A 24,608-nucleotide genomic window follows, 5' to 3' on the forward strand; every position below is an offset into this window, starting at 1 on the left:
ACTTCCGGTCAGTCCTAGGGCAGCACTATGATTGGCTTTTTTGCTTGTCTCCATGAGCTCTATCACTGGTGTGAATTTCGTCGAGCTAGGGCAAAAAATGCATGTCAGCTCCCAATTCATTTGAAAATTTTGAATTTTCTAGGTGGCGCTGTCGAGCCTGTGTCCATTGGACATTGTTGTGATGCCAATTTTATGAAATTTTTCGCCGAGCCGGTCGATCCTATATATATATGTGGGACTTTTCATTCATGTTCAGGGGGTGAAAAATGGGATCAAAGAGGAGGAAAAAAAATAATAATAATAATAATAATAATAAGAAAAAGAAACCGAGGAAGAACAATACCCCTCGCCATCACTTTGTGAATGGCGAGGGCTAATTAAAGCCGCGAGCGGCGATGATAGCCCTCGCCACCCGCGCGACCGCCCCCCCACGCGACCACCCGGGGCCGGCCACCGCCCCCACGCACCATTTTCCCCGCCTGGCCACCCCACGGCCGCAACCCGCCCCCCTTCACACAGTTTCTATATAAATATGTGTGACCAACACATTATAATGGAGGTCCACGGTGTTGAACCGGCAACCTCGTGCACAATACAGGTATGGTGTAATGGACTTTTTTGCCTCTTTTTAGGTCCACAATTATCTCCCCTAGTTTCATGCCAATCAGACAAATTTGTGTCATTTACCTGAACAGTAGGGGGCTGTATGGAGGTCACTGGCCACATGCTCATTATAGTTCTCTATTCACAGTTTTATTCTGCATCAGTGATTAGAATTTGAGCTTTTTAGGCTGATCCATGTGTCTATGAGGGGGAAAAGAAACAGAAAATAAAAAAATAATAAATAAAAAATAAAAATAAAAAAAAATAATCTGTGAAGATAAGAAACAGCTTTCTTAGTCTCTCAATTGGGAAATTCCTGAAAGGTACTTGCCACACCATCAGGGAATCAAACCCCGGTCTTCCACGTGACAGGCAGGAACACGCACCACTATACCAATGAAGGAAGACACAGGTCTAAAGTGTGAAAAATGTACATTAATTTTTCCTTCAAAATTAAATTTAAAAAAAAGAACAGTGAAAGGCTGTTAAAAATGTAGATTAATGACATGCTAGATAAAAAACATTAATGTAGTACATAGAAGTCAAAGCAAGAAAAAAGTAACTACTAGTATTTCTAAAAGAAATGCTAGTAAAAAGAAATAAAAATCACCAAGCTGCATAAAGGCAAAAAGTCCAAAAAGATTTAAAAAAAACAACAAAAAAACACACAAAAAAAAGGGTAAATAATCTGCCTTTGTTAGTCTCACAGTGAGTAAATCAAATAAAGACTTTTGCCGCCCCATCAGGGAATCGAACCCCGGTCTCCCACGTGCCAGGCAGGGATACTCACCACTACACTAATGGAGAAAGACAGAAGTCTGGCATGTGAAAAATGCACATGAATTACCTGTTGTGTGTTTATAGTTAAAATGCTTCTTAGTTGCATCACATACACATATATCAAAATATTGAATGCATATTAGTTTGAATAATGCTATTTAGGTACATTATATATCATTTTATACTGAATTCATACATCCTTTCAATATTGTATCCTTTTGAAGATTGTTTAACAAGCATGATGTTTGAATATTATCAAACCCGTGCTCAAAGTTTATTACAGTCACTAATGTTGTATTGAAGAATGCCTAACGAGCACTATACCCTGACACTAACTATTCATTCCTTATAACAGTCCTCCTTTAAAGCCAACATTGTGTGCTCTGAATTATGGGAAATTCAAAAGGGGGCTCTGCAGGGGCGAACGAGGCCAGAAGGAGGAACCAAGGTGTCAACCTGCTCAACATAATATTTGCATATTCATGTTGCACGTTACATTTTTGTTCTTTGGGGCCAGGGAAAGGCAGACAGAGCCTGCTGCACATAGGAGGGATAGATCATTTGACCCCGGGTACTGTATTAGATTCTAACTGTGGAAATAAACTTTTGAGATTTGAACTGATCAAATCCAGTCATTTTGATAGAACACGCCTAACACCATTCTTGGTCACCGAGTGACTAACTATAAAATGACATAAATGAAATTAAGCAATTATTCTGAGAAAAAAGACAAACAAGTGAAATGATGTTCAGGGACTGTTTATCAAGTTGTTCACATGCTAGATACAAAACATTGTAGTGCATAGAAGTCATAGAATGCAAAAACAATTAAACTTAGATCATTTCAAAACTCAAAGAAATGCTCGTAAAAAACTAAAAATCACCAAGCTGCATAAAGGCAAAAAAGTCAATTCATTTAGTTTTGTAACGCCCAAAATCATAACAGTTGTCTCGAAGGGCGTTCATGTTTTGGTTGATGGGGGAAACCGGAGTACCCGGAGGAAACCCATCCAGACACGGGGAGAAACATGAAAAACTCCACACAGAAAGGCCTGGGGCGAACCAGGGATCCAACCAAACCCTCTTGCTGTGAGGCGAGTGTTGCTACTCAGCCACCGTGCCGCCTACATACAAACAAAGAGGAAAATCAAACACCACGAAAAATCAGACATAAACAGGAAAAATCTAACAAACAGGAAAATCATACAAACCAAGAAAAAAAATCGACCAGGCGAGGAGGAGGAAGTCCAGGCGAGGAGAACGAGAGCCGGGCGAGGAGGAGAGCGAGGCGGGTGGAGGGCCATGCAGGGAGGAGGAGAGGGTCCAGCCGTCATTGGGGCATCTGAAAGAGTTACACTCCACAGGGGGAGTGGGACAGGGAAAAACATGTGAATGGCATTGCTGAAAAGACATAAATAAAACAAGAAACAGATTGGAAAATGCAGATTAATTGGCTGTTGTGATTTTATGCTTAAAACAACAAGCTATCCCTTCATGATCACTGAAGTAAGTTGGTACCACAAATGTGTCAACTTCAAACTGAGAGGACTTTAAGTACATGTGATCAATTAAAGTGCCTGTTTCTGTAGTGGGAGAGATGACACATTGAACAAATCCCTTTTTTTGCATGAAATTGCAAAGACTGGAAGATTTCAATATGTCATCATTAAAGTCCCCTACGATTGCAATGTGATTGTAATTTGAGTCAAGCCAATTCACCAGTGTGTTTAAATTTTGTTTGAATACAGTCATTGGATATGATGTGGGGCGGTAAATGACAGCAATGAGAATGTCATGTTCAGTGAAATGTTTAGCCAAACATTCCAGATTAGTGTTTTGTAATGACACAGTGTCGTAGGAATAACCGTCTTGACAATAGATTCCAACTCCACCATGTTCCTGTGTGCGCAAATTGACCAGTGCAGGGTGACGGCTGCTTTGATATGCCAAACTGCGGGTTTGACTGTGGAAATGATATCCTGCAATGCTATTGGATTGGTGGTGTGAGCGTTCAGTGAGCCAAGTTTCTGTAACGGCAATGCAGTGGGGATGGAATTTCTGCATACATGACTGTAAGTCAGACACATGTTGCGGAAGTCCTTGCACATTCATGAAAAACAAGTTGAATACTTGTGTTTCATGTATGTCCAATGACGGCCCTGTGAACATGAAGGGAAGCATTGTGTCTAATGCCGGTCTGACCTTACTGTTGCAGTAGATTTTCTTTGGTTGGAATTTTTGAATGATGAGACCTTCTAAACTCCTGACACGGCTCAAGGCGACATAAGCTTGACCTGCTGTAAAAGTTTGCTCTAGACACACCACAGCTGCATCAACAGTAAGACCCTGTACCTTGTGCACCGTGCAAGCCCATGCCAATTTAAGGGGGAACTGACGACGCTTTTCCCCCTTTTTATTAGCTTGATCTTCCACTGGCTCTATGCGTGTAGAACCAGTCAGGCCCGGTGGAGTGACAGTGCGGCTTCTTTTTTGTGCTCCAATTTTGTCGTCGTCAAATTTCACGTAAATGGCCAGTGGGAGCCTTCTGTTTGGTGGATTGTCTATGTGAGTGACGGTCCCACATATTCCATTCACCAGTCCATCGGCTACATCCACGTTTTTAATTAGCATGACCCGTGCATTGACGCCAACAGGCAATTCATCGAGTAGCGAGGTATGCTTTGTTTTAACAACCCCGTCTGTGAATTCAATGAGTTTGCCAGTTTTTTTACTGTAGCTGTAATCTTGAGCTGTGACGGTGATGTAATCTGGGCAGATGCGTTGGACCTGTTCCAAGTTGTGGTACTGAACCTGCGGGTTAGTGGGGAAGATGTGTAGGGCAGTGGATGTTTGTCCTGTGACACGACTTTGTAAAATGGCTTCATCTTCTGGGAGCAGAGGGGTGTCTCTTGACCGGGTTCTTAGGCGATTGAGTAGATCAGCAAAGGTGGTATCTTGCTGCCTTACAACCGTTGTCAGCTCTGCGATGTGAAACAATTCTTGCCAAAGATTATAGCCAACCCGTGTGTCATACAAAGGTTTACCTTTAACCGGAGGTAATTGGTAGAAGTCTCCGACTGCAATAACGCTAACGTTTCCAAATGGGGAATCATCGGTTTGTTTGATCTGCCGTAATCTACCGTGAATGTAAAGCAGCAAGTTGTGGGAGACCATAGAAACTTCATCTATGATCAGAATGTGAACATCCTGGAACTGAACTCTCAGAGTATTAATTTTCTCTTCACCCAGCGGAACATACGGGAGCCGGCAGTCCATGCCTATGCTAAATGAGGAGTGAATGGTTGCAGCCTTTAGATTATATGCTGCTATTCCAGTAGGTGCAGTTAGCAAAACGCTAACACCATCTGGAGTAGAGCATAAAGGTGCCAAAAGTCTTGTCGCTTCGTATTGTATTGCTCTAATGAGATGGCTTTTTCCAGTGCCTGCTCCGCCGGTAATGAATGTGTGTAGCGGCTCTGGGTTTTGATTATTAATTTTTTGCAAGCACCAGTGTCGAATTTGGGTGAAAATGGCCATCTGTTGTTCGTTTAACGATCGGATTAAGTTTAACCCCTCTTGTCTAGTTAATGTTTTGGTTTTTTCAAATGGATTGATGGATGATTGGATACCGTCTGTTGGAATGGCCAATTCAGGAATTTCAGCAAAGTCAGCATGGTCTTCCCCCGCCATCTCCACACCCTCTTCCTTATCTTCCAGCCTTTCAAGTTGTTGTACTGGGCAGAGAGCAGACCATGCATCTTCCAGATTTGCATTGATGCTGACTTCATTACAAAGTGTTTCCAAGTCCTCAGTGTGTTTGTCAAATCTGTTTCGATTTGCATCAACCACAGATTTAACTGAACACACTGAGCCATTGGAAAGAACAATCTGTCCGTGAGTGTAAAACTGCTCAAACGCAGTGAACGGAGGTGGCATGAGGTCGCTCTCCACACGATAGGGGAGAAACAACTGTAAAAGACTCTGATAGAACAGTTCTGGATGTTCAGTTTGAGAGAAGCGGGCATACCTAATCACTGCAGGTTGGGTACGAATGCGCTTTGTTATGGCACCCATAGAATTTTGGAGGAGAATTGGGTTCCGGCTGGTTTGACCTTTGCACAACACACGATATTCGGACACAAAAACGGCAATGCACATGTCACTAAAAGTACTGTCATCTGGCCTGTTGATATAACGGTCTGTTATGTTAGTCATCCAAATGTCCTCGGATGAACTGTTTTCAAGCTGTTTTATGGGTTTAGTAAGCCGGACTATGTTATCACCTGTAGGAATAAAAGACACTTTGCGGGAGAATTCTTTGAGATGCATTCCAGTGACTCGATAAGCAGCTTCCTGGGCTGACACCTCACGATTTTGTACATAGAGATTTCCCATTTTTTGCATAGCATCTTTAGCGCTTTGATTGCCTTCCAACGCTTCCTTGTGTGCATTTGCAAGCAGCCAGCCAACCTCCGTTTCACTTTTAGAGATGTATGTCACCATGTAAACCGCACAAGCAAAACCGTCAACGACATATTGAATGTCGATATTAGCCTCCCAACAAAACAGCAGAAACCAGTTACCTTGATTGGTCCAAATATCAGACAGCTCCCTTTTTAAAATAATACAGGTGTGGCCGTCTGAAACTTGAAAGGCTTCTTCATAAAGTTCCTGTGTGATGCCAAGTCGTGCGAACAGTTCTGCGTTGTCTTTGGGCGGGTCAATGACACTCAGCGCAGCCTCTTTCACGTCAGATATAATGCGATCTGCACGTTCTTTGGACATGCGAGTTGGGTCATCTGGTGGACAGACACAAAATGCATCATCTTTTTTCAAATGGCATTTTGGACAAATGGGGGTTTGCCGTGCCCTTTTGATAAAAGTTCTCCGAGATGGTGGGCGTGGGAATTTAAATCTACAGACCGTCTTCTTTTTTCTACAACTTTTAGAGTGGTGTTTTGAGTGGGTCTGCAGAGTTTTCACCATTTCCGCCAGTTTGGGATCATTTTGTGGAAGCTCACAGGTGACATATTCATCAATAAAAGTAGTGACTTCTTGATCGGTGTTTTGATCAATTCTAGGGGCATTTTCTACCCAGAAGAGAGCGTGGATGTGGGGGGAGCCTCTAGCCTGGAACTCAACCCGGCAAAAATAATCGACTATTTTTCCGATGGGATTAGCAGGAGACATGAGAACCAACTTCAAGAACCAATGCCATCTATAGTCAAACATTTGAGTTGCAACCACAGGGTTCTTCCTCAAAAGATTACACCGTTCAGCCCAGTTCAAATGTTCAACTGTCTGTGTTCTCCCTTCCTGTATGAGAAGCGCTTCAATGAGATTTTTCCAGCGCAAGTCAGCAGCACTGAAAGAACAGAACCAAGTTGGAATTCCTAACTGACGTATCATGGAAAAAACCTCGCGCTTACATTGTTGCCAATAAGCAGGTGAGCCAACGATTGGTGACAAAAACCGGAAACCACCATTAAATTGAACCACGTGTCTCAAAACGTTACCGTCACTGTCTTGAGCGTTACCTCTTGTAATGCCATCAAATTGTCCTTTGCGTGTTGCAATCGAGACACAATTAATGACATTATACAAGATCAACGTGTTATCAGCATAAAACAGGTATTCCTGATTATTAGCACATCTGGTATCGGCGTTCAAAAGGCGTAATTTGAAATATTTGGATAAAGTGAGTGGAAATTTTCGCGGGGTATGAAATGTATTTGTGCCAGTCACAAAAATGGTGGGAAAACATTTGGCCTCGTTTGTATGGTCATGGAGTTTGCTTACTGGGTTGTTACCTTCAGCTGGAGCAACACTAACCACATTATCGAGATACTGGTCCAGCGTCTCCTGACCCAGGTCTAGTGGCATAGAGCATGTGTCATTATAGACACCATGCTGCTGGTTCTCATACAGATGCTCAGCTTCTATGGGGTCTTGTGGCGGTGGATCGGTACCTTCAGCAGCGGTTTCAATTGTGTTGTCCTCTTGTTGTTCCTCAGGCTCCTCTCTGCTGAAATCATTGATCCAGTCTTGATTGAACTCGATGTCTTCATAGTGGATGTTAATTTGTTTAAGGCACACCAAAGCTTCTGTCACATTGTTAGTGTTTACAAACTGATACTCATAATGACCTTTATAAGACATTTTGCGTTTCAGTTTGACTTGCACCAGGCCAGGGGAGCCAGTCCGCGGCAACAATTTGTCACAGCTCTCTGTAACCCTACTCTGAACGCACACCACGGGACCTCGAATGCCTCGCTGTTTTGTTTTAGGCAATGTCATGTATTTACAAAACATAATGTTTGGTGATATAAGATGGGTTTCTATACTGTTTAATCGTGCAAGTTCCTCAGGTACAGGGGGGAGTTCCAAATTGTTACCTGCACACTCAGCCGGGATGGCACCTCGAATCAATTTACTGTTACAGGTGTGGCATATGTTTAGGTTTCCTCTATACACATGCATGTTACATGGCTTAGGGCAAGTCATGTCACATGTATGTACATATTTATCAGAAATGCAAAAGTCGAGATCTGATTGTGACATGTTCACATAATGTGACCTTTTGCAAGCCAAAACACCAGTTTGGAAGAAGCGTTTGTGGCACACACAACACACAAACTGTGGTCCATATTTGATTTTGTCTACAAACATTTGCCTAACATGCTCCAAAATGTTGGATTTTTCCTTCTGTTGTCGTTTTCTGCTGAGGCTTCTGGATAAAACACGTTGCTTGTGTTCAGGGTTGCTATATCTAGATTGACTTAATTTTTTTACACGGTTGCGGTACTTTTCATCTGTTGCATATTTATGGACAATAGTAGCTTTCTTGAGTTCCCGATGGTCCGAATTGGTTGAATATTTGTGACGGCTTAAATGTTTGAGGTTTTTTCTATGGGCTATATCAGTTTTATACTTATGAATACTTTTCTGTTGTACTTTATGCCGATGGCTAGTCTTTTCATGATAGTTACTGTGGCTTTGGAATTTCAAATGTTCTCTATACGTTACATTGTCAGCATATTTTTTTATGCCAGCTTCTCTAAGCATTTCTTGGTATTGTGGATCATTATGATATTTAGTTACAACTTGTGTTATTTTCTGATTGCGTAGAAATTGGTCTGATTGATATTTGGCCTTTTCCAGGATTTTTTTCTTGTTCAAGTTGTATTTTGAGCGTTTAGGTGGACACACATGTGTATCAGAGAGTAACTCTGATACGCATGTGGTGTCATTCTTTTGTGAGCGGGTTTTGTATGGTGTTACATTAACATTATCTTTACACAAGTTATAGCAACCCTGTCCATCAGCCAGAGAAACACAGATGACAGTTTCATAGTGATTTTCATTACAATGTTCCAAATAAATTGCAGCATCTGACAACTGTTCAATGTTAGAACTGTACCTAATCCAACGATTACTTGTGTAAGTATAGACACTGACACCCAAATAATCAGCCATTGCTTGAATTTCAGTTTGAGTAGCCCAAGTGTGAATTTTGTTCATCTTTGTGTTGTCAATGTATTCTTGAACAGATGAATATCCTTCACATAAACTTGTGTATATGTGAGGATATTTTTTGAGCTGTTTCACTGCTGCGAGCCTAAATTTTCTGTGATTTTTTTGTGTGCCACAAACTGCTTGGGAAATTGCACGGAAAAAACAGTTGCCATCACCAACAATACTCTCGTTTTTGCATGGATTGCCCAACAAACCAACAATGTCAATTGGAGGATAATCACTTTTTTCAAAGTCTATGTTCAATTTGTCACACAATTGTCTACAGACTTGATCAGTCAAGGGTTTGAAGTGCATGACTGTGGTGGTCTCTCCAATAAACTGCACATCTGAATCCAAGAGAGGAGCATCTGGCATGGAACGAGTAGTGGTCAAGTTAGCAATCACACCTTGAATTTCAAACTGCGTGTTCTTAAAACCTTTAGCCAAATTGCCAATGTGAGAATGTAAATGTTCAAAGCTACCAAAATATGCCACAACGCTTTTACCCTCAGGATGAATTAAACCAGTGGGAGAACGAGAATGAGAATCTACAATAGCATAGCAACCATTATTTGCAATAATGGCACAGGTGTTACAATCTAGTGTTAGAATGCAAGAATCATACTGTGAAAGAATCCTAGTCAAACCATCTCTAAAGTTAAAACATGCACCAGCTCGGATAAAGCCACTATCATTAACCTTTACATCTCCAGTAACTGCCTCCCCGAATGTAACAGTAAAGTGCTGCCCGTCAACACTGTATTCTTTTGGCAAGTCACCAACACACATAAAGTGATGTCCCTCTGGGTTATGATACTTGGCGAACATGTCATCACCGAAATGGAGCACATTATCCAAATCAAATTGTTTCCACGTGAAGACATTTTTGCGTTGATGTTGAGAAATGGCAACTAAAGCAATAGGCATACACTGTCTCCCAGGGTACAACAAAGAGGGCACTCCCTGGTGAAAAGATCCCCGTACGTTGTTTGGGACAGGAAGAGATGGCGTATAGCATGGCGTAAATTCAAGCTTTGATGTAGCACTAAAAGCAGCAGCAAGCATTTCCTCATCAGTGACCTCAGTAGTACTGTTAACTTCACTACCAGCAACAGTGAGCATTTCAGCATCATAAATCTCACATGTACTGCCATCCAGACTGTCAGCTAGACCAAGCATTTCCGCATCTGTAACTTCTAATGAAAAGTCGGCACGGCGGCCAGCAGCAACACCAGGGGCACGGCGGCCCACAACATGTGACGCAAGACGACCATCAATAGCATAGAGTGATTTCACCTTGTTGTCGTCTTCATCAGAGCTTGTCTGGTGTTCTTGTGGGTTGCCCGGGGATGTCGTCTCTGGCACCTGAATGGGCAGAAAAGGAAAGACATGATTATGATATCATGCTGATGTAATTACATAAGCATGATAAGAGTGATAAATGGTTTACTTACCATGTGCAAGGTTGCACTTAGATCCTCCCCTGCTGGTGGTGGAAGTTGTGGGAACACCTCCAAGTCATCCAGCTGCAACTATGAACACAAGACAAATGTATTAAAGTCAGCTCTACATTTGATTATATTAGATGCAATGACAGAAAAAATAAAACAAACCTCCAAAGAGGAGGTGGAGCTTTCAGAGGAAGTTCTTGCAGCCGCTGCACGCCTCCTGTAGCCCCTCTCATTGACGGTCTGGTTGACGGTTTGGTTGACGCTCTTGTCGACCCTCTACATACAGAAATGCGAGTTAATACAGTAAAGACATGACGATTAATACAAATATTGCAAGCACATGTCAACCAACCTGTCTCTTCACGTGACGCTTCTTGTTCTTTGCACGCTTGATAGAAGAAGTCTAAACACAAAGAAACACCATATTATTTTACCTTTCTATGCAATACTGCTCAATATTATCCCTGAATCATTATCTCCTCTTACTAGTATATGTGTTAACAAGTTGAAATTACCTTTTCCGTCGCCGGGCATGATGTAGGTTCATCACCGCTGGATGTACAAATCTTCTCCATCTCTACGGCCATTGCAGGGCTGAAGAGAACGGGTGACAGTGGGATGCCAACCTCGGTGACCTTCAAGGAGAAATGGCAGATATGTTAATATAATGAATTTTTGATTCAGACATTTAGTAGAGGAAATGTACAAACCTCTTCTGCAGTCTCAGGTGAACATGGCCTTGAAGGTGCCGACTCCCCGGATGGCATCTCCTAGTAATAAGAAAACATTAGACATGTTATTTATACAATAAATGCATCTTTGTTAAATTAATGTATCCAGATGAAATTGTTGCTTACCCTGCGCATATGTTGAAATCCAGAAGGGCTGATGTGGCGTACAAGACGTGTGCACTGCCTGGTGGCAACTCTGCGATTGGCTGCCGCGGGTGCTGGAGGAGACACAGGCACGGGAGCTGTGGAATGACGGCGGGGCTTGGCGAAGGTGGGAGATGGCAGCTTGGGGTGGCCGGGAGGAGGCCGCTCCAACTCGTTGTAGCACGCCTCTATCACCTGCTCCACGAGGATGGGTAGACCATGGTCATCACTGAGATGGGTCTGCAGCAGAAGAAAAAAAAAAGAAATTGTTATGCACAGCATGTCTATGGATCAGATTAAAATGAACGTAAAACTGTATCATTGCCCTTACCCCATCTTTAGCCCACAGCTTGGTGTCGCTCATGGAGAAATGGTCAGCAACAAGGTGGTACCTGATTCCTGTAGAAATAGAAATAAAATGTGCATTAAAAACAAAGTTGAAGAGCATATTACAAAAAAGCAACATGTGCATTTACTAACCGGCCGCAGCTGCTGCCCTGTGGTATTCCTGCCTAAGAGCTGTCTGGAAGTCATCGTTGAAAGACAGACGAGGCGGGAAATCCACCACACACACCTGAGAACACATTGAATTGATATCAATATTTTGGACTTAAATGTATTAGCAATGTCTCAGTGCAACACAACACGTTTACCTTTTGCCACTTCTCCTTGGCAGATGCCAGTAGGTTCTTGAAGGTCCTGGCTGCCTCATCAATAGGGGCGATGTGGTCACGGGGCATGTTGGACGGCGCCAGAAGGCACAACAGGTCAGGCTCTAAAAACAACAAAATTGTACGCATTAAGAAGAAGAAGTTATATTGGGCTGAGACAAATTTTAACATCTTCTGCAGTCTACATACCGTAGTCATCCTCTTTCATGTGCTTGAGATCCTCCATCATCTTCACGTAATCAGCTCCAAGCTCCGTCTGCAGCTGTGATGCAGTTGCCCCAGGAGTGCAGGAGAAGCCAAAAGTGAAGCTGTCCTCTGGCAAGTGCACTCTCTTGTCCACGATGGAGCCAAGATGAGAGTCCCCAGCAAACAGGACCAACTGGAAAAACAACATTTTAATATACATGAATGAACATAGAAATGTGTCAAGTGGGGAAAAAAAAGATGTACCTTTTTGCCAGGGGTCCTTCTGGGCAGGAAGAAGTAGTGGTGCTTCTTGGTAGCTCCTTCACCCCACTCCTTTGCACTACCGGGCTTAGCACGAAAGCCGGTACCGGATCCTGAATGACAGAACAATTTTAATTATATATATTTTATATTTATTTTTAAACCATTTTCAAGATGGCCGCTCGCTAGGAGAGCTGAGTAACTTAGCTCTGCAATCCATTGAATATCTCAAAGACAACTTGACATCTCATGATATGAAAGCAATGCTTAAACCTGCAGAACTATTTAAGCCGTTTTTGACCTTCTGAGCACTTTTTTTGAACATGTGCTTGGGAAACCAGAAAAAGGCCAACTGATTTACCTGGAGTATCAGCAATTAACAATCAGCAAAACAATGGCTTCAAGTTTGGCAAAAGACATTGAACAAGTGAAGCTGTCATTGAATGTCATGTCAGAGGAGATTAGCAAAGTGGAAAAAGTGGTTTGACTATAATAAGTTATCATTAAATGAACTTAAATGGAGTAGAAATTGAACGAGTCTATGAAACCAATTTTTAGGTGTGATCTTTGATAATAAACTTAGTTGGAAACCGCATATCGAGTATATTAGAAACAAAATGGCTAAATCTGTTGGAATATTATTTAAAACAAAAGATTTAATAAATGTAAAAGGCTTGTATATCATATACTCCTCTTTGGTTGTGCCCTATTTACCATACTGTTCAGAAATATGGGGAAATGCAAACAAAACTAACAGACATGATAATTAAATAACAAAAAAAGAGCTGTTAGACTCATTAATAAAGCAGGATATCGTGAACCAACAAACAAACTCTTCATTTAAACAAATACCTTAAAATTTATGGATATTGTATATATAAAAATATTGGAAATAATGTACAGAGCATTAAATAAAAGTCTTCCCTCTGGTATTCAGAAATTAAGTTAAGGGAGGGCAAATATAATTTAAGGGGTTTGTTTATTTTTGAATGTGCTAAAGATCCCCCCCCCCCCCCATCCCCCATGTAAAGCTGATTCTCTAGACATGTGTCAAGAACAACAGGATAGGCAAATATAAGCCTTAGCTTCTGCCTATTCCTTTTTTGGTTATTTGATTGTGGATTTGATTCTACCAATTTTGTAAATTTACCAAAAAATAAACCATTCATTCATATATGCGGTTGCAAACAATTAACTATAAAGTAATGAAAACCAACACTTACGGTCATCATCCGGGTGGCGAGGCGTCAGAACAATATGACTGGTGTCCAGTTGCCTGGCCGTCTTCTTCTCCAACTGCTTAGCTCTGCGGAGCTTAGCAGCAGCAGACTGGCGTGAACACTTTGGCATCTGCAAATTTTAAGAAAGAAACATTGTATGATTACATGTGAATTAATGGAGGAGGGTAGTGCTACCGGCCTCAAAAACATAATGCTAAAGCCAAAATGAAAAGACAAAAAAACTCTAGCACAGTGTACTTTATAGAAATTGAACATGTCTGCTTTGCCAAATGCAACATTTAACACTCCACAAACTGATGTCATAATAAAGAAGCTACCAATTCATTTCCAGAGGTAGCATTTTCACTGTTAATGTGTTTACAACAAGACTGACCCTAACAAATATCACACACAGAGAAAGACGGGGGGATGGGAGGGATATTGCATCAACACAAAAATAGAATGCTAAAGCGAAAATGAAAAGACAAAAAAGTGTGGCCCAGTGTACTTTATCGAAATTATTATTATTTATCGCTTAGCTAAATGTAGCATTTAACAATCCAAAAACTGAAGGTAATAAACAAGCAACCAAATCATTTCCAAATGTAGCATTTTCAATGTTAATGAACTAGAACACTGCCCTATCAATTATGAGACAAAGAGAAAATAGGGGATGGTACTGTATCTGAGAAAGGAGACACTGACATGAAAAAGTAGGGATATGCAGAGGCTTAGTAAACTGAACTTGTATTATATGTAGTACATTTAAGTGTTAATAGAAGTCTATTTTGATGTTAAGATTTGGAAAGCCATAAGTAAAGTTTCAAACAGAGGCCTGAAAAAGTAGCCATGTTCAGAGGCTTATTTAACAGTGTAAATAAACTCGGGGACAGGCAACTCAAACAGAGAGAAACATACCTTCAGAAGTTCAGTTAGGTAATACAGATACAGGAATTGATAGTTGCTCTTGTCTGTTCAACAATCTAACAAGAGCTAACTGAACAGAAGCAGTATATATAGGCTGCCCTGAGCTGATTACCACAATGAGAGGCAGCTGTTGATAAACCAGGGAGGTAACAGAAGAAGGGCCGGAACAGACTGAAAAATCTGAAATTCCAGAAAGGTACTTACCTCCCCATCGGGGAATTGAACCCCGGTCTCCCACGTGAGAGACAGGGGTACTCACCACTATACTATAGTGATGATAATGAAACATTGAACCACTTTGAGACAACTGCACTGAAAATGACACATTGCTTCGAATCATTTGACACAGTCAGAAGAGCGACATCTGCTGGATTTGTCTGTAATGCATTTGTGTGGATGTGATGTAAAGCTTTGTGAACCTCCCTTACCCCCTTCCTTTAATCCCCTCTCCCCTTTTCTGTGACTTTTATCTGAATGAATTTTATCACTTCCAATTTACTTTTATTCTCTTATAACTTATTCTCCTGTTTATGATGATATTGTTTTACATTATTTTGTGTCAACTTGTGTTTAAATTAACCCATAAGAACCCAGACCCATTTTTCCTTAAAGGAAAATTATGTGGGATATACCACAGACCAAGTGGACCACATAGAACACATTTCTGCAAAGTATTTGTTACACTTGTGTCACCGTGGGTTCTTATGGGTTAAGTTGCTTTTCTCTCTTTGGCGCAGCTCACGTTTTTAAATGTGCTATACAAATAAAATGGCCTCTTTCTCATAAAAAAATGTACTTTTCAAACTGGTGTGTTTGTGTCCCATACTTGTATGTATGCATTAGTTTTACTCTGACTTGGCCAACTAAAGAGTTTGCAGCTACAGAGGCATTTTAAACTGGAAAAATTGGGTGATTGATGTGATTAAGCAACTGGGATAGTGATTGTGCAACTGTAGTTTTTCTGAAATTGGAACATTTTTGGAAAAGGTGTCGGGGGTGTGAGTGGGGAAAGGTGAGATATGGTATTTATAAAGTTTTAGAGATTTTCTCTTGAGCACAAATCAAACACTTGATTTTATTGGGGCTTATTAAGTCAAAGTACTCCCGTGCATATGACCGTGCTCTTTTTGGTGGCAATAGCTGTCCCTCTGTATCTCTTCCTTACTGTCTCACTCACACTCTCTTTCAACCACTCAAACCCACTCTCAACACTTACCTAAAACTATGACTATGTTTTATATGTTTTATGTTATGTTATTTATATGTGTTTTATATAGGCCTAGGTGTATGTTGATGTGAATCTGTGTATGTGGTGGAGTGTATCTTGTGTTATGTAATATGTCTGTGTATATAAATGTATCTGTACTAGGTGTAATCTGTTGTTAGCTGTTGTATCTTACCTGCTTTAATATAAACTTTCCCTTATTGAATAACTAGTATAGTGTTAAAAATGCCGTCAACAAAATCTCCTTCTCTCAAAACCCACAATTCTTGGGGGGATTCAGACTATTTTAAAGCTCTGACACAATTACAAGCCACCCCCATCAAAATTCCCACAAAGCAGCTTGAAACCGTAGCTCGACACGTATCTCTGACACTTCTGACGTAACGAGGCCTCGCTTTGACGGTCACGTGATTTTTGGCGTGGTGAAGTGCGTATCGAAACAATGCTCGGCAACACTTCCGCTTCATAGGGTCAGTACAGTGTCGAGCTGAGAGGCTCGAGCGTAACATCTCTACTATAGTAATGAAGAAAGACAGTGGTTTGAAATGTTAAAAATGTACATTAATTATTCAGGGGTGAGAAATGCAATTTTTTGGGCGAAAAACGAAGAACAATGTTAATGTTGTGTATTGTAGGGGGCGCTATTGTGTGTAGTGGCCATATGTTTTTTTTAAGTTTTGTTCCTGTTTGGATTCTGCACTTGTGGTAACATTTTGAGCTCTCTCTGGCATGACCTGAGACATTTTTCAATGATTTTTTGGGGGGTCTCTGCACCCCTGGTGGCCAATCGTGGAAAATGACCCGTGGACATAATGTAATTTTTTGGTTATTGTGATGCAACCAATTGATTCTCCAAATGTCGTAGGAATTGGATAATGTTTACATATCACCTCTATGGTAGGGGGCGCTATAGTGTTCATTTTGATTACAATTAATAGTGCATTCTATCAATGCCCTGATGTCACATGTGCGATGTGAATTAGAGCTGTCTAGACCAATGTATGTGCGTGTCAGACATTTTTCAATGAATTTATTTTTGGAGTATTTGTGCCCCTGGTGGCCAGCCGTGGAAAACGACTCATGGCTATAATAAAATGTTTTGTTTCTTCTGATGCCACCAATTGGTTCCCCAAATTTCATACGGATTGGATAATGTTTCCATGTCACCTCTAAGGTAGGGGGTGCTATAGTGTTCATTTTGATTACAATTAATAGTGCATTCTATTAATGCCCTGATGTCACATGTGTGATGTGAATTTGAGCTGTGTAGACCAATGTATGTGTTTGTCAGACATTTTTCAATGATTTTTTTTTGAGTCTTTGCGCCCCTGGTGGCCAAGGGAGTAAAAAAACCTAAGCCCATAATATAATTTTTTTCTCCACATCATGCCACCAATTTATTCCCCGAATTTCGTAGGAATCCGATAATGTTTGCATTTCACCCCTATGGTAGGGGGCGCTATAGTGTTCATTTTGATTAAAATTAATATTGCATTCCATTCATGCCCCAATCTCGCATATGTGATGTGAATGTGAGCTCTGTAGGGCAATGCCTGTGGTCGTGAGAGGACATAAAAAAAACAGGAAACGAAGGCGTATTTCGGCGGCGGCGTACGGGCGAACCGTGTGGAATTCGTGGAAAAAAACGGATGTTTTATGAAACCCCATGTGTCTAGATGTAGCATGTGAAATCTGAGCTCATTTGGACCAAAAACCTGAGACTAGTAGCGTTTTGAAAACACGCTGCGAATGAAGTGGCGAATTTTTGATCCATTATGGCCGATTTCCTGTTCGTCATAGAGCAGTGCTTCAATTCATTTTTATGCTTGTCCCCCCATTCTCTATCACTGTTCCGATTTTTGTGCATGTATTCCAAAATTAACCAGGCTCCTCTCCCATAGGGGTGAAATTTTAGGTGGCGCTGTCGAGTCAGGGGGCATGGGACATTTTCCCGACACCAATTTTATGAAATTTTTCACCGAGCCGGTCGATTCTATACCCCCATGTGAGACTTTTCGTGCATGTTCAGGGGGTGAAAAATGCATTTGTTTGGGCAGAAAAAAAGAAAGGAGGAAAGGAAGAACAATGTTAATTTAAAGCCGCAAGCGGCGATGATAGCCCTCGCCACTCGCGCGACCGCCCGGGGCCGGCCACCCCCCCACGCACCGTTTTCCCTGCCTGGCCACCCCACGGCCGCAATCCACCCCCTTCACATAGTTTCTATTTAAATATGTGTGACAAACACATTATAATGGAGGTCCACGGTGTTGAACCGGCAACCTCGTGCACAATACAGGTATGGTGTAATTGACTTTTTTGCCCCTTTTAATGCCCAAAATTATCTCCCCAATTTTCATGCCAATCGGACAAAGTTGAGTATTTTACCAATACTGTAGGGGGCGCTATAGTGTTCATTTATCTAACAATTAATAGTGCATTCTATTAATACACTAATATCACATGTGTGATGAGAATTTCAGCTGTCTAGAACAATGTATGTGCGTGTAACAAATTTTTTTATGATTGGCCCCTGGTGGCCAAACGTGGAAAATGACTCATGGCCATAATGTAATTTTTTGTTTCTTCTGATGCTATCGATTTATTCCCCGAATTTCGAAGGAATCCGATAATGTTGGCGATTCACCCCTAAGGTAGGGGGCGCTATAGTGTTCATTTTGATTAAAATTAATATTGCATTCCATTCATGCCCCAATCACACATATGTGATGTGAATGTGAGCTCTGTAGAGCATTGCCTGTGGTCGTGAGAGGACATCGAAATAACAGGAAACAAAGGTGTTTTTTTTTGCCGGCGTACGGGCGAACCGTGTGGAATTCGGACAAAACGTGGATGTTTTATGAAAACCCATGTGTCTGGATGGGGCATGTGAAATCTGAGCTCATTTGGACCAAAAACCTGAGACTAGTAGCGTTTTGAAAACACACAACAGAAAAAGATGGCGAATATTCGATCCAATATGGCCGACTTACTGTTCGTCATAGAGCAGTGCTTCTATTCATTTTTATGCTTGTCCGATGGTGCTCTATCACTGTTCCGAATTTTGTGCGTGTTTTCCAAAATTAACCAGGCTCCTCTCCCATAGGGGTGAAATTTTAGGTGGCGCTGTCGAGTCAGGGGGCATGGGACATTTTCCCGACACCAATTTTATGAAATTTTTCACCGAGCCGGTCGATTCTATACCCCCATGTGAGACTTTTCGTGCATGTTCAGGGGGTGAAAAATGCATTTGTTTGGGCAGAAAAAACGAAAGGAGGGAAGGAAGAACAATGTTAATTTAAAGCCGCGAGCGGCGATGATAGCCCTCGCCACCCGCGCGACCGCCCCCCCACGCGACCGCCCGGGTCTGGCCACCACCCCCACGCACCATTTTCCCCACCTGGCCACCCCACGGCCGCAATCCGCCCCCCTTCACACAGTTTATATATAAATATGTGTGACCAACACATTACAATGGCTGTGCAAGGCGTTGCACCGGCAACCACGTACATAATACAGGTATGGTGTAATTGACTTTTTTGCACCTTTTAATGCCCACAATTATCTCCCCAAGTTTCATGCCAATCGGACAAATTTTAGTATTTTACCAATACTTTAGGGGGCGCTATAGTGTTCATTTAGATAACAATTAATAGTGCATTCTATTAATACCCTGATATAACATGTGTGATGAGAATTTCAGCTGTCTAGACCAATGCATGTTCGTGTCAGACATGTTTTAATGTTGTTGTTTTTTTGGAGTATTTGTGCCCCTGGTGGCCAGCCGTGGAAAATGACTCATGGCTATAATGTAATGTTTTGCTTCTTCTGATGCCACCAATTGATTCCCCAAATTTCGTAGTAATCTGATAATGTTTACTTATCACCTTTAATGTAGGGGGCGCTATAGAGCTCAGTTTGATTACAATTAAAGTGAATTCTATTAATGCCCTGATGTCACATGTGTGATGTGAATTTGAGCTGTGTAGACCAATGTATGTGTGTGTCAGACATTTTTCAATGATTTTTTTTGGAGTCTTTGCGCCCCTGGTGGCCAAGGGAGTAAAAAGACCTATGCCCATAATATAATTTTTTTCTCCACGTCATGCCCCCAATTTATTTCCCGAATTTCGTAGGAATCCGATAATGTTGGCGTTTCACCCCTATGGTAGGGGGCGCTATAGTGTTCATTTTTATTAAAATTAATATTGCATTCCATTCATGCCCCAATCTCACATATGTGATGTGAATGTGAGCTCTGTAGGGCAATGCCTGTGGTCGTGAGAGGACATTGAAAAAACAGGAAATGAAGGCGTATTTCGGTGGCGGCGTACGGGCGAACCGTGTGGAATTCGTGGAAAAAAACGGATGTTTTATGAAACCCCATGTGTCTAGATGTAGCATGTGAAATCTGAGCTCATTTGGACCAAAAACCTGGGAGGAGATGCATTTTGAAAACACGCAGTGAAAAAATTGGCTAATTTTTGATTCAAAATGGCCGACTTCCGGTCAGTCCTAGGGCAGCACTATGATTGGCTTTTTTGCTTGTCTCCATGAGCTCTATCACTGGTGTGAATTTCGTCGAGCTAGGGCAAAAAATGCATGTCAGCTCCCAATTCATTTGAAAATTTTGAATTTTCTAGGTGGCGCTGTCGAGCCTGTGTCCATTGGACATTGTTGTGATGCCAATTTTATGAAATTTTTCGCCGAGCCGGTCGATCCTATATATATATGTGGGACTTTTCATTCATGTTCAGGGGGTGAAAAATGGGATCAAAGAGGAGGAAAAAAAATAATAATAATAATAATAATAAGAAAAAGAAACCGAGGAAGAACAATACCCCTCGCCATCACTTTGTGAATGGCGAGGGCTAATTAAAGCCGCAAGCGGCGATGATAGCCCTCGCCACCCACGCGACCGCCCCCCCACGCGACCGCCCGGGGCCGGCCACCGCCCTCACGCACCATTTTCCCCGCCCGGCCACCCCACGGCCGCAATCCGCCCCCCTTCACACAGTTTCTATATAAATATATGTGACCAACACATTATAATAGAGGTCCACGGCGCTGAACCGGCAACCTCGTGCATAATACAGGTATGATGTAATGGACTTTTTTGCCTCTTTTGAAGTGCACAATTATCTCCCCAAGTTTCATGCCAATTGGACAAAGTTGTGTATTTTACCAATACTGTAGAGGGCGCTATAGTGTTCATTTATATAACAATTAATAGTTCATTCTATCAATGCCCTGATATCACATGTGTGATGTGAATTAGAGCTGTCTAGACCAGTGCATGTGCGTGTCAGACATGTTTTAATGTTGTTGTTTTTTTGGAGTATTTGTGCCCCTGGTGGCCAGCCGTGGAAAATGACTCATGGCTATAATGTAATGTTTTGCTTCTTCTGATGCCACCAATTGATTCCCCAAATTTCGTAGGAATCTGATAATGTTTACATATCACCTTTAATGTAGGGGGCACTATAGAGTTCAGTTTGATTACAATTAATAGTGCATTCTATTAATGCCCTGATGTCACATGTGTGATGTGAATTTCAGCTGTGTAGACCAATGTATGTGTGTGTCAGACATTTTTCAATGATTTTTTTTGGAGTCTTTGCGCCCCTGGTGGCCAAGGGAGTAAAAAGACATATGCCCGTAATATAATTTTTTTCTCCACGTCATGCCCCCAATTTATTCCCCAAATTTCGTAGAAATCCGATAATGTTGGCGTTTCACCCCTAAGGTAGGGGGCGCTATAGTGTTCATTTTGATTAAAATTAATATTGCATTTCATTCATGCCCCAATCACACATATGTGATGTGAATGTGAGCTCTGTAGGGCAATGCCTGTGGTCGTGAGAGGACATCAAAAAAACAGGAAACGAAGGCTTATTTCAGCGGCGGCGTACGGGCGAACCGTGTGGAAATCGTGGAAAAAACGGATATGTTATGAAACCCCATGTGTCTAGATGTAGCATGTGAAATCTGAGCTCATTTGGACCAAAAACCTGGGAGGAGATGCATTTTGAAAACACGCAGTGAAAAAATTGGCGATTTTTTTATTCAAAATGGCCGACTTCCGGTCAGTCCTAGGGCAGCACTATGATTGGCTTTTTTGCTTGTCTCCATGAGCTCTATCACTGGTGTGAATTTCGTCAAGCTAGGGCAAAAAATGCATGTCAGCTCCCAATTCATTTGAAAATTTTGAATTTTCTAGGCGGCGCTGTCGAGCCTGTGTCCATTGGACATTGTTGTGATGCCAATTTTATGAAATTTTTCGCCGAGCCGGTCGATCCTATATATATATGTGGGACTTTTCGTTCATGTTCAGGGGGTGAAAAATGGGATCAAAGAGGAGGAAAAATAATAATAATAATAAGAAAAAGAAACTCAGGAAGAACAATACCCCTCGCCATCACTTTGTGAATGGCGAGGGCTAATTAAAGCCGCGAGCGGCGATGATAGCCCTCGCCACCCGCGCAACCGCCCCCCCCACGCGACCGCCCGGGTATGGCCACCACCCTCACGCACCATTTTCCCCACCCGGCCACCCCATGGCCGCAATCCACCCCCCTTCACACAGTTTCTATATAAATATGTGTGACAAACACATTATAATGGAGGTCCACGGCATTGAACCGGCAACCTCGTGCTCAATACAGGTATGGTGTAATGGACTTTTTTGCCTCTTTTGAGGTGCACAATTATCTCCCCAAGTTTCATGCCAATCGGACAAAAATGTGTATTTTACCAATACTTTAGGGGGCGCTATAGTGTTCATTTAGATAACAATTAATAGTGCATTCTATTAATACCCTGATATAACATGTGTGATGAGAATTTCAGCTGTGTAGACCAATGCATGTGTGTGTCAGACATGTTTTAATGTTGTTGTTTTTTTGGAGTATTTGTGCCCCTGGTGGCCTGCCGTGGAAAATGACTCATGGCTATAATGTAATGTTTTGCTTCTTCTGATGCCACCAATTGATTCCCCAAATTTCGTAGGAATCTGATAATGTTTACATATCACCTTTAATGTAGGGGGCGCTATAGAGTTCAGTTTGATTACAATTAAAGTGCATTCTATTAATGCCCTGATGTCACATGTGTGATGTGAATTCGAGCTGTTTAGACCAATGAATGTGCGTGTCAGACATGTTTTAATGATTTTTTTTTTTTGAGTCTGTGCGCCCCTGGTGGCCAAGTGTGAAATATTACCTATGCCCGTAATATATTTTTTTTTGTACACGTCATGCCCCCAATTGATTCCCCGAATTTTGTAGGAATCTGATAATGTTTGTGTTTCACCCCTATGGTAGGGGGCGCTATAGTGTTCATTTTTATTACAATTAATAGTGCATTCTATTAATGCCCTGATGTCACATGTGTGATGTGAATTTGAGCTGTGTAGACCAATGTATGTGTGTGTCAGACATTTTTCAATGATTTTTTTTGGAGTCTTTGCGCCCCTGGTGGCCAAGGGAGTAAAAAGACCTATGCCCATAATATAATTTTTTTCTCCACGTCATGCCCCCAATTTATTCCCCGAATTTCGTAGGAATCCGATAATGTTGGCGTTTCACCCCTATGGTAGGGGGCGCTATAGTGTTCATTTTGATTAAAATTAATATTGCATTCCATTCATGCCCCAATCACACATATGTGATGTGAATGTGAGCTCTGTAGGGCAATGCCTGTGGTCGTGAGAGGACATTGAAAAAACAGGAAATAAAGGCGTATTTCGGTGGCGGCGTACGGGCAAACCGTGTGGAATTCGTGGAAAAAAACGGATGTTTTATGAAACCCCATGTGTCTAGATGTAGCATGTGAAATCTGAGCTCATTTGGACCAAAAACCTGGGAGGAGATGCATTTTGAAAACACGCAGTGAAAAAATTGGCAAATTTTTGATTCAAAATGGCCGACTTCCGGTCAGTCCTAGGGCAGCACTATGATTGGCTTTTTTGCTTGTCTCCATGAGCTCTATCACTGGTGTGAATTTCGTCGAGCTAGGGCAAAAAATGCATGTCAGCTCCCAATTCATTTGAAAATTTTGAATTTTCTAGGTGGCGCTGTCGAGCCTGTGTCCATTGGACATTGTTGTGATGCCAATTTTATGAAATTTTTCGCCGAGCCGGTCGATCCTATATATATATGTGGGACTTTTCATTCATGTTCAGGGGGTGAAAAATGGGATTGTTGTGGCGGAAAAAAAAGAATAATAAGAATAAGAAACCCAGGAAGAACAATACCCCTCGCCATCACTTTGTGAATGGCGAGGGCTAATTAAAGCCGCGAGCGGCGATGATAGCCCTCGCCACCCGCGCAACCGCCCCCCCACGCGACCGCCCGGGTCTGGCCACTGTCCCCATGCATCATTCCTCCCGCCCGGCCACCCCACGGCCACAATCCGCCCCCCTTCACACAGTTTCTATATAAATATGTGTGACCAACACATTACAATGGCTTTGCAAGGCGTTGGACCGGACACCACGTACATAAAACAGGTATGGTGTAAATGACTTTTTTGCCCCTTTTAATGCCCAAAATTATCTTCACAAGTTTCATGCCAATAGGACAAAGTTGAGTATTTTACCAATACTGTAGGGGGCGCTATAGTGTTCATTTAGATAACAATTAATAGTGCATTCTATTAATACCCTGATATCACATGTGTGATGAGAATTTCAGCTGTCTAGAACAATGTATGTGCGTGTAAGAAATTTTTTAATGATTTTTTTTGAGTGTTTGCGCACCTGGTGGCCAAACGTGGAAAATGACTCATGGCCATAATGTAATTTTTTGTTTCTTCTGATGCCATCGATTTATTCCCCGAATTTCAAAGGAATCCGATAATGTTGGCGATTCACCCCTATGGTAGGGGGCGCTATAGTG

General features: G+C 41.8%; 1 protein-coding gene across 1 annotated transcript; it reads right to left on the bottom strand.

The window, feature by feature from the left end:
• Positions 1-2,127: 2,127 nt before the first annotated feature.
• On the bottom strand, positions 2,128-8,321 carry LOC129457426 (uncharacterized). The gene is made up of 2 exons (XM_055232488.1): positions 2,595-8,321; positions 2,128-2,507 (listed from the first exon to the last, which is right to left on the bottom strand). Exon 1 carries the CDS (start codon positions 8,050-8,052, stop codon positions 2,830-2,832), a length of 5,223 nt encoding a protein of 1,740 aa, XP_055088463.1. The 5' UTR covers positions 8,053-8,321; the 3' UTR covers positions 2,128-2,507; positions 2,595-2,829.
• Positions 8,322-24,608: the final 16,287 nt, after the last annotated feature.

The sequence above is a fragment of the Periophthalmus magnuspinnatus genome, unplaced genomic scaffold, assembly GCF_009829125.3.
Source record: "Periophthalmus magnuspinnatus isolate fPerMag1 unplaced genomic scaffold, fPerMag1.2.pri scaffold_67_arrow_ctg1, whole genome shotgun sequence".
Classification (NCBI taxonomy): domain Eukaryota; kingdom Metazoa; phylum Chordata; class Actinopteri; order Gobiiformes; family Gobiidae; genus Periophthalmus; species Periophthalmus magnuspinnatus.

Excerpts from the sequence above, each read along its gene's own strand:
- LOC129457426 (XM_055232488.1), bottom strand. The coding sequence starts at position 8,052 with ATGTTTGTAGACAAAATCAAATATGGACCACAGTTTGTGTGTTGTGTG.